Genomic DNA, 11,435 nt, shown 5'->3' on the forward strand with positions numbered 1-11,435 from the left:
GTAGGTGTGTGCATGTTTAGGTGTGTGTGTGCATGTGTAGGTGTGTGTGTGTTGGTGTGTGTGTGTGTGTGTAGGTGTGTGTCTAATGTGCTCTTGTATAAATCCCTTTGACTTTGTGTGGGTTGTCAAGACCCATTTCCCCATGGTATTGACAGGATCTGGAGCAATATGCTGGAGCCAGACCCTAGGGTATGTCATAAGTTCTACTATCAGTATGAGTTTTTGAAATGGAAACTCCCCCCGCTGTTCCTTGCCCAAGGCAACCTTCACAACCGTACTCTCCCAGCAGGGTGACTCCATTTAAAACACCTAACATGTTTGACCTCATAATAAAATTGAGGTAAAGACTCTATTACACTAATGGTTTGGTCAAAATTCCACAATCCCCCACAGAGAGTGGGGATGTATTAGAAAATGTGAAATTAGCCACTGCTTTCACAAATATAGTGACATATTACATATACCGTTTTAACCTTTTGAGTGCTCACTTACAGTATAATATCAGAATAAAATCCTCTCCTGGTTTTAACTCTTTAGCTCTACTTTGTAATAGCCTACACCATTTGCAATCAGACAGTACAAGTTGTAGCAAGAAGTTCATACGAGAGGATTGTTTACTCTATTGCTAGTGTGGCGGCCCTAAACAAGATTGGCCCAATATTAATATTGGCCTAGTCAACCCAACACAGCTTATGTTGAGCCTCTATTAATCCCATTACACACAATTATAAACTTGCTTCTATCACAGCTACTGTAGGAGAGACACTTCCCTCTCTCAATTTCAATTCAATTCAGTTCAAATGGCTTTATTGGCATGGGAAACATATGTTTACAATGCCAAAGCAAGTGAAATGTGAAATAAACAATCAGAAATGAACAGTAAACATTACACTCACTAAAGTTTCAAAAGAATAGAGACATTTCAAATGTTATATTATGGCTGTCTACAGTGTTGTTACAATCTGCAAATAGTTGAAGTACAAAATGGAATATAAATAAACATAAGGTAAATATAGGTTGTATTTACAATGGTGTTTGTTCTTCACTGGTTAACCTTTTCTTGTGGCAACAGGTCACAAATCTCTCTCTCTCTCTGCGAGGAGTGCATGAGGACATGCTCCTCTGAGAGGATGTGGCTGCCATTATCTCTGTCACCAGACACAGGGGCCACACAAACCACCCATGATGGATATCTGGCTTCTCCTTTTGTTTCTCAAAGGTAAATATGAGAACAGTCATTTGCTTGTCCTCTAGGAGAATCTAGATGTTTTATCTCTGAGCAGCTTGTCAATCCTGATCACGGAGTGAATTTGATATGAATGCAGAATGTTCGTTCAGACTTGTGTTTTGATTCACCCCGTATAGACTAAGCAAAACTATAATACATGTCTATTTATGCCCATTGTGCATACCTGTTTAATTCACCTTTTTTTTTACTTGACCAAACATTACAAAAACTGGATGCACCGAAACATTTTGGATGGCTAAGCGAAACAATATTTGTTTTGAACTGCGGCATGACATTCTTGCTAAAAGACCCAACCAATTATCTACATCAGCAAATCGGTCAGGTTTTGCACATGTTTACTACCATCTGAAATCCCACATGTGCAAGAGCGGCTATCAACATTGTTTTTATAGATTAGCCAAAAWTGGTGTTTGAAAAGTAAGAATTTACRTCTCGAGGAGATTGGATTAGTTCATAGACATTGGATGAAATAATTCACAGATGAAGAGGAGGATGGAAAATAAATCTCCAAAACACATGAATGGTAGCAGTGGACCAAATGATGGTATGTGTGTGTGGTGCCGTTGTAAAGTTTGTAGGTGCTTTTCAACCGTACCGTGTTGAATGATTCATTGTGAACGAAGGGTAGCACTTCATAATAACGCAGCGTAATAAAACATTTATAATGGATTAGTAAATAGTTGATTTATTATTTATTAATCATTACTCCAATTATAAGATGTTTAATATAGGTCCTTACAAACCATTTAATAATCAATATGATATATATATATATATATATATATATATATATATATATATATATATATATATATACAGTCAAAAGGGCTGCAATTTCTGAGGCTGGTAACTCTAATTAACTTATCCTCTGCAGCAGAGGGAAATCTGGGTCTTCCTTTCCTGTGGCTGTTCTCAAATCAAATCAAATTGTATTGGTCACATACACATGGTTAGCAGATGTTAATGTGAGTGCAGTGAAATGCTTGTGCTTCTAGTTCCAGCAGCGCAGTAATATCTAACAAATAATCTAACAATTCCCAACAACTACCTAATACACACAAATCTAAAAAGTAGTCWAAAAATTCCCCAACAACTACCTAATACACACAAATCTAATGGGGTGAATGAGAATATGTGCATATAAATATATGGGTGAGCGATGGCCGAGCGGCATAGGCAAGGTGCAGTAGATGGATTAAAATACAGTATATACATGTGATATGAGTAAGATATGTAAACATTATAAAAGTGGCATTATTTAATGTGGCATTGTTTAAAGTGACTCGTGATCCATTTATTAGTGTCCAGTGATTGGGTCTCAATACAGGTGATATGAGTAATGTAAGATATGTAGACATTATTAAAGTGACATGATTTAGAGTGAAATTGAGAGCCAGTTTCATCATAGCGCTTGATGGTTGCAACTGCACTTGAAGAAACTTTAAAATGTTCCATATTGACTGACCTTCAAGTCTTAAAGTAATGATGGACTGTCATTTKTCTTTGCTTATTTGAGCTGTTCTTGCCATAATATAGACTTGGTATTTTACCAAATAGGGTTATCTTCTATATATCACCACTAACCTTGTCKCAACACAACTGATTGGCACAAACGCATTAAGAAGGAAAGAAATTCCAGAAATGAACTTTTAACAAGGCACACTTTTATGTTTACTACATGATTCCATATGTGTTATTTCATAGTTTTGATGTCTTCACTATTATTCTACAATGTAGAAAATCGTAAAAATAAAGAAAAACCCTGGAATGAGTAGGTGTGTCCAAACTTTTGACTGGTACTGTATATATATATATATWTTTTTTTTAATGTTTATATATTTTCCTTTATTATTTTCCCCTAACTGGAGTAAACTAATGGACAACAACACTTAGGATTCTACTTCCAGCTTATACATACTATACAGACATTTTACAATAGTTATCTTTTGTTTGTTTTAGTCCCATCCTTCAACTTCACTCAAACCCTCCCATCGATCTCTGAACACCATCACGTTTTGATTTCTATTTGCCATTTATTTTTCAGCTGCGCTCTGATGTTTCACAAAAGTACAGATCCTTTCTATTTTCAAAGTTTCTACAGATTGTAATCTTAAAGATAAACATTTTTGCTAGAAGTATTATTACATTATTGATCGATTGACTATGACTTTTTAAATCGCCCAGCAGTGCTATTTGCAGAGTTAGCTCCACGTAAATGTTGAAATTCATTAGCCATACAAGCTACATATGGACAGCACCAAAACAATCGATCTCATGATTATGTCTCTTCATAGCAAAATCTGCAGAGCTGGGATGATTGTATCACCCATATATACTCAGCAAAAAAAAAGAAGTCCTCTCACTGTCAACTGCGTTTATTTTCAGCAAACTTAACATGTGTAATGTGTAAATATTTCTATGAACATATGTGTAAATATTTCTATGAACATAACAGGATTCAACAACTGAGACATAAACTGAACAAGTTCCACAGACATGCGCATAACAGAAATTGAATAATGTGTCCCTGAACAAAGGGGGGTCAACATCCAAAGTAACAGTCAGTATCTGGTGTGGCCACCAGCTGCATTAAAAGTACTGCAGTGCATCTCCTCCTCATGGACTGCACCAGATTTGCCAATTCTTGCTGTGAGATGTTACCCCACTCTTCCACCAAGGCACCTGCAAGTTCCCGGACATTTCTGGGGGGAATAGCCCTAGCCCTCACCCTCCGATCCAACAGGTCCCAGACAGGCTCAATGGGATTCGAAGATCCGGTGCTCTTCGCTGGCCATGGCAGAACACTGACATTCCTGTCTTGCAGGAAATCATGCACAGAACGAACAGTATGGCTGGTGGCATTGTCATGCTGCAGGGTCATGTCAGGATGAGCCTGCAGGAAGGATACCACATGAGGGAGGAGGATGTCTTCCCTGTAACGCAAAGCGTTGAGATTACCTGCAATGACAACAAGCTCAGTCCGATGATGCTGTGACACACCGCCCCAGACCATGACGGACCCACCACCTCCAAATCGTGAGGTGAGGACCTGCCTTACAACAGGCCTACAAGCCCTCAGTCCAGCGCTCTTAGCCTATTGTGGACAGTCTGAGCTCTGATGGAGGGATTGTGCGTTRCTGGTGTAACTCGGGCAGTTGTTGTTGCCATCCTGTACCTGTCCCGCAGGTGTGATGTTCGGATGTACCGATCATGTGCAGGTGTTGTTTCACGTGGTCTGCCACTGCGAGGACGATCAGCTGTCCGTTCTGTCTCCTTGTAGCGCTGTCTTAGTCGTCTCACAGTACGGACATTGCAATTTATTGCCCTGGCCACATCTGCAGTCCTCATGCCTCCTTGCAGCATGCCTAAGGCACGTTCACGCAGATGAGCAGGGACCCTGGGCATCTTTCTTTTCGTGTTTCTCAGAGTCAGTAGAAAGGCCTCTTTAGTGTCTTAAGTTTTCATGACTGTGACCTTAATTGCCTAGCGTCTGCAAGCTGTTAGTGTCTTAACGACCGTTCCACAGGTGCATGTTCATTAATTGTTTATGGTTCATTGAATAGACATGGGAAACAGTGATTAAACCCTTTACAATGAAGGTCTGTGAAGTTATTTGGATTTTTACAAATTATCTTTGAAAGACAGGGTCCTGAAAAAGTTTATATGTAACATTCTATTGGTTGCATAAATGTTGTATAATAGTTTAAATTGAAAAACTCAAAGTTTTGAATCCAGCATAGTTTTTTTCTCTCGTTTTTCTCTTTAAACATAGTGAGATAGTTCAGTGAAACAATGTATTCACATATTAGACTCTACGGAGTGACTGCTGCAATTCACACTTTGGTTTTGGTAGAAATGTAACACTTATTTTACTCAGCATAGAGTCTGTCTGAAGTTACACATCTTACTATTACAACAGTGTGACTGTTTTGGAATAAAATGTTCAATATATTTTCTTAAACATCCTCCATATTGTGTGCCTATTATTTAACCATTGGTATGTTCTAGGGCCCATTTTGAGACCTTAATGAGCATCAAGTAGCGCTGGAATTGTCTACCAATGGCATGTCTATCTTTTTGTGAGAAATTACATTTATAATGTATAAAGTAGAAATAGCTAATCAAAAGGGGACCATATAAATAGCCCACACTATATGAAGCCACGCAAAAAAATTAACTAACTAAACCTCTTTTGAGTAATCATAAAAATAGTTTTTAAGTACTTTACAAGTTGTTTATACATGTGTGAATAACTAGGTTACTAACATTTACAAATGTGTGAGTAATGATTGATAAATAATGAATAAATAATTTACTAATCCATTATGAATGTTATATTACGTTGAGTTATTATAAAGCACTACCAAAAGGAGTGCTTTGTTTGTAAAGCACAATTTGTATGTCCTTTTGATGTTTGTTATAACTTTGTATTACTTATTTACAAACAAAATATATAAACTAATAGTAAACCATGAATTGCTTGAACAAAAGGAACGTTCTAACGTTTGATGTTTCATGCTTCAGGTCAATGCACACTGTTGACTCAAGTCCATATTCTTTGAATAAATGCAGGATGAGATGATGAGCAGCTATCACAACTGATGGATGAGGTCATTGAACTGTTAGGCCATGAAATGAAACGAGCCACACACATATGCACAGCACCAGTACTCATGCATGCAACCAGTTACAGTTACAGTTACACACACACACACACACACACCACCACACACACACACACACACACACACAGCACACACACACACACACACACACACACACACACACACACACACACACACACACACACACACAGGAAAGGGTAAACCGCCAAGTGAGTTTGCTATCTTTAGTCCTCTTTAATCATCCGTTAGACACCATGTCAAGATAAAATACTGTAAAAATCATTGACCGAAACATTGATATGCATTTTAATGTCAGATCAACCACTCTTCTACGCATCCTGTGCTGAGTACATTTATTTCCTCGAGTTGAAATTGAAGCTTTAAAAATAGGGGGAGGGATGGGGAAAATGAACCATGATGATCAGAGCACTGTCTGGGAGGACCATTGAACAGAAGCCTCAGTTGATGAGACTCTGATCCAAATAGAGAAGAGCAGCATGCTGTTCAAACTGTGAGGCACAAACACACTGTAGTGTTTCCCCCTGCTTTCTCTCTCTCGGCCAGGCTGCCTGCCAGGTTGCCTTCCAGCACCAGGTAGAGCTACGGCAACACAATGCCTGTCCGACGGGAGACATTGAGCTGCCACCAACCACATTAATACATTACTGTAGGTGAAAAAAGGGTACCAAGTCACAGACTAAATGGGTCCCAGGCACTAACATTAGCAGCAAAGCCCCCAATGCACCGTTTTTGTGTCAACCTTAAACAAGGTTGCATACAGTAATGCCATTTCGACAACTCCCTGCTTGAAACAAGGTTTCAAAGAATTATACGAACAGTAAATGGATTCCGAACTACAGTGCTACCAAATCAATATCAGAGACTAATTGCTAATTCTATTGTGTTTATTTAAGTTTGAAAAAAGCTTTGACTTATGAATGTATATTATTTCTACTGATTACTGAACCTTTTATGCTGATAATCATGGGTGACATCTGGCATCTACTGTTCAGATGAGGAACCATGTCATAMTTTTCTTAGCTTTGAGAATATAGTGTTCAGAACTGTCTCATTCCACTTCAAAATGAACATTTACATTTACATTACATTTAAGTCATTTAGCAGACGCTCTTATCCAGAGCGACTTACAAATTGGGACAGTTATATTCTCTGATCGAAGAGCTTCCTGCACCTAAGTAGAATAATTCTGACCTCTAGTGACAGTGCAGACATGGTAACACAGATTGTAGCCYAAGCATTTTCACTTGAGAATGTCATTCCTCTTAGTAAGTTTGATGACCATGGTAGGATGTGCTTCTCTAGCAGCATAGGCCTCTAGTCGAATAGGGTTCACATAGGTAGTAGGTATAATGCACATGAATTGTGTTTGAGTGTGCTCTCTGAAAGAAACAGTAGCCTATAGCAATTAAATCAAATAAAAACAGCTCATCCAATTGGGCAAAACACTGGTTGAATCAACGTTGTTTCCATATAATTGTAATGAAATTAGGCTGAACAAACGTGTAATAGAAGTTGAATTGACGTCTGCYCCCAGTGGGATGTAACCCTACACAGCTCTAGGTTTTCGCAAGGACTTCACAAACCCCGAGATAGGAAAGTGATGTCGAAAACTTAATTTCGAATTTTGCTCCTGCTGTTAATTCAGAACACTGCAATGGGAGAAAGATGGATCTATGCGACACATGTTTACTCAAGTGACATGTGCTAAAACGTGTCTCCCAAGTACAGGAAGTGTGTTGATTGATCTGAGTATTACAAACAATCGATTAGATCCGTTTACATCCATTGCAATTGTAGAGACAAAGACCGATCTGTAGTTTATCTGACTGAGTTGAGGTTATCATTTGTTGGGGACGCAAGAGGTGGCATGTATGGAACTCCATGCTCCAATTTCTGCTGATTTAAGATTGCGAGAGATAAAAAATGCCATACAAACTTAGAAAACAGAACCAACAATCTCGATACAATGTATGTTGTATTATTATCAAGTTACTTACAGTGACTGGCCGCCAGCGCAGCACTGACAACGCCAAGCACCATGAGAATAAAGGCGATACTTGATAATAATACAACATACATTGTATCGAGATTGTTGGTTCTGTTTGCCATACAAACTTAGAAAACAGAACCAACAATCTCGATACAATGTATGTTGTATTATTATCAAGTTACTTACAGTGACTGGCCGCCAGCGCAGCACTGACAACGCCAAGCACCATGAGAATAAAGGCGATGGCCAGAGATGACATTTCCACCTTGCTTGCCACAGATATCCAGGCTTCTGTATATCCTCAGTGAAAATACCTCCGATGACTCGTACTTCCGAGCAGTGTGTTATAATTCCAGCTGCTTCGACTTCACCTATTCACTGCAGAACCATCACGAGGCAGGTCTGCTAGCGCGCGCACAACACCCTCTACTCTGCTGCTGCTCCCAAATCTCCGTCACATCGGTGCGTCTCTCTCTCTCTCTTTCTCTCTCTCTTTCGCCCTCACACAAAAACGCCTTTAATCATTTCGAGTTTATTTTTGGACATTCTGCACGATTAAGCAATGGTATAGCAATATTGACATATTTTGCATTAGTTATGGAAGTTTTTGAAGGTTATATGGCTTATTTAAGAGAAATGGGCACTGGGGGGGGCTTCGATGGATGCTATCGTGAGCTCCAGTCGCGCTCTCAACCTCCGCTCACACTATTTCAGCATCACAGCAATAGACAGATCCGCATGCTGCATTCTTCACAAAGCACAGCCAGTAGTCAAAACAATACCAAGCTGCTAGCAGGCCTGGCTCAAATGAATACTTCATATATACCTCTCTCAACTTGTTTGGCTTAATTTTGCAGTTTCTCTAAGTTTCCCTTCAGATATTGTGCCACAGGCTGTATGTTTTAGATGTTGAGGCTACATAGACTACAGAGACGGTACAAAGAAACACACGCGTTTTTTCTTCTGTCTCTTTATTTGCTTCTGCCCACAGGCGGTAACCGAGCCGTGGATAACCTACAGTCTCGCTGTGATTACCGTCTATTTCGACTTCTACTGTCTCTATTATTTTATCTAAAAACACATTTCCCTTTCGGATGATAATTGACAAATATATGGGGATCCTTGGGCAACGAATATTCACGTCAGGAAGGGTAGGTAGGGTGACATTAGCTCGATCGTTGTAATTTATTTCATGGTAACACATTGTGAAAAAAATACCTTCAACACAACAGGGCTTTTCACACGCAGACCTAAACTGTCGATGCAAATTGTTCAGCTATGCATCAATATTGTTGAAAATTCCACCTTACATCTATCTATCTACTGTATACGCACTACACATTACCTGCTATATTATCACAGTTTAGATCATATTGGCCACCTTTTGGACTTAGAAGACATTCCTCTCTATTGTATTGATTGTTATGGTGCATTATTGTATTATTATTGTATTATATTATCCTGTGAATCATGGAAAAATCATGGAAAACAGCCATTTCAGAGTAATTTACTTCACATAACCGTCCACCTGCTCTCGTCTGCCTTCTTTTTGACATCACCCTGAATACTCTGGCAGAATTCACCATTAGCATAAGCGCATGCAACATTCATTTATCTAACACCMCTATTCCTCAATGCATAACCCTGGGGTTCTTGTCAGGTGTCAAGATATGAGGCCTACACTAAAGTGCTATTAAATTACAGGGCCATATTTGTCACCTTTTTAAGGTCTACAAATATGGTACCGGGTTCAACACCATTTCCACTTGACAAGAGCCCCATGAAAAATGTATACTTTCTTTTAAGATCTCCAAGGTAGCGGAAAATTGAATATTGAATGAGAAAGAGTAAAAAGTACATGCATCCAAGAAMCCCTAAAATCACCACATGTGTAGGTCCATTCTACCACATAGTCAGGCATCAGTGTTCCGTCAATTCTTTGCTGATCTGAAAACAAAATGGCTTGTCTCAAGGAGTTAAAAGATCACTTTTATTTTAGATTGACTTATTGATTTATTGAAATGCTGGTTGGATGACTGATTTATTGGGTGGTTGATTGACTAATTGTGATTTGTTGGTTGATCATTGACTAATGGATAGAGAAAACTAGGTTGATGTTGAAGAGCTGTGTAGAACTAATGACAGTGACTCATCTCACTATGCCGGTAATGGTTATTAGTGAAGGACTGTTCTACTGCAAAGGAAATTGAAAAACCTAATGCTGAATATAATGAATATAGTAATCAGAGAGATGGCTACGGACTTAATTTAATTTGATTTTCACAATAGTCACACATTAATAAACCCATTCATCATTTGTGCCCTGCACTGGTTTGAAGCAATGGGTGTTGTTGGAGGTGTCGAGGGGCTCCATCTGCCCTGTCTTGCTGATGTCTCTGTACCCACTGGGAACAGCTGCTCCCCCACCTGTCCTACACCGCTCCCTTCTACCTCACTTTACCGCTTTGCTGCAGATCACCTGAGTCTGGTATAATCAATGCAGAATCAGGACTAGACTAGCCGATAAGTCCTACATGTTCTTGACACACTGTAGTAGTGTGGTGATATTTATAGAACATATCTCCTTGTGTTGTGTCAAGTGTGGAAAGGAGTGTTGATGATTGTCCACTGAACAATGAAGGTGTGAGCTTTGATGCCATACAGATGTAGGATCTTAATTTGATCAATCTTTTGTGGGTGAGAATTTTCCTGCGCAGCAGGAAATGCAAACTTGTTGTGTATTTGAGTTTTAAAAACACTTCTATAGTTTGTAATTGCCACTTTGAAATGTCAGACTGGATTTGCCCTAACAAAAAATGTATCAACCCTTACAAAAAGGTGCATTAATTATAATCCACATAATAATTCACATTTCCTGCTGCTGCAGGATTATTTTCCTGCTGTAGAAAACTATCTCCATTAAGATCATACACCTGTAAGTATTGATGACCATATTTGATAGCTATAGGAATAGCCATGTATTGACAGTATTGTTTGTACATGTATTATAGCTAAATAGAAGTCCACTGAATTGTATAATTTACTAGCTTTCATTAGCAGCCTGTTTAAACAGTCTGTGTCTAAATGCACCTAAATGCTACTCCTCCATTGATTAGAGTACACCATAATGGATATTGGCACTTTCAGTGGTTACAAGGTAGAGCATTACGAGCAGCATTAGGAGTGCAGTACATTAGCAAAGACAGAGTCCTTTTCATTAAAGATGTTTTGTAGAACTGTTCTAACTTGAGATGTTAAAGTACAAAGATGCTAGCTTTAAATATTCTATCTGCCATAAATCTACACTGAACAAAAATATAAATGCAACATTCTACAGTTCATTAAGAGTTACAATTCATATAAGGAAATCTGTCAATTGAAATAAATTCATTAGGCCCTAATCTATGGATTTCACATGACTGGGAACACAAATATCTGTTGGTCACAGATACCTTAAACAAAATTTGCCTCACAATGGGAGTCAGGATCTCGTCAAGGTATCGCTGTGCATTCAAATTGCCATCAATAAAATGCAATTGTGTTTGTTGTA

At 38.7% G+C, this 11,435-nt stretch overlaps 1 protein-coding gene across 1 annotated transcript in view; it reads right to left on the bottom strand.

Annotated features, from left to right (window-relative positions):
• LOC111976258 (contactin-associated protein-like 5) overlaps positions 1-7,944 on the bottom strand; it is a 116,120-nt gene extending 108,176 nt beyond the window's left edge. Inside the window, exon 1 of the mRNA XM_024005031.2 lies at positions 7,893-7,944. Coding sequence (XP_023860799.1) covers positions 7,893-7,935 — 43 coding nt within the window. The 5' untranslated portion in view covers positions 7,936-7,944. The remainder of the gene's footprint in view (positions 1-7,892) is intronic.
• Positions 7,945-11,435: the final 3,491 nt, after the last annotated feature.

This window comes from Salvelinus sp. IW2-2015, linkage group LG2, assembly GCF_002910315.2.
Source record: "Salvelinus sp. IW2-2015 linkage group LG2, ASM291031v2, whole genome shotgun sequence".
In the NCBI taxonomy this organism is placed as follows: Eukaryota; Metazoa; Chordata; class Actinopteri; order Salmoniformes; family Salmonidae; genus Salvelinus; species Salvelinus sp. IW2-2015.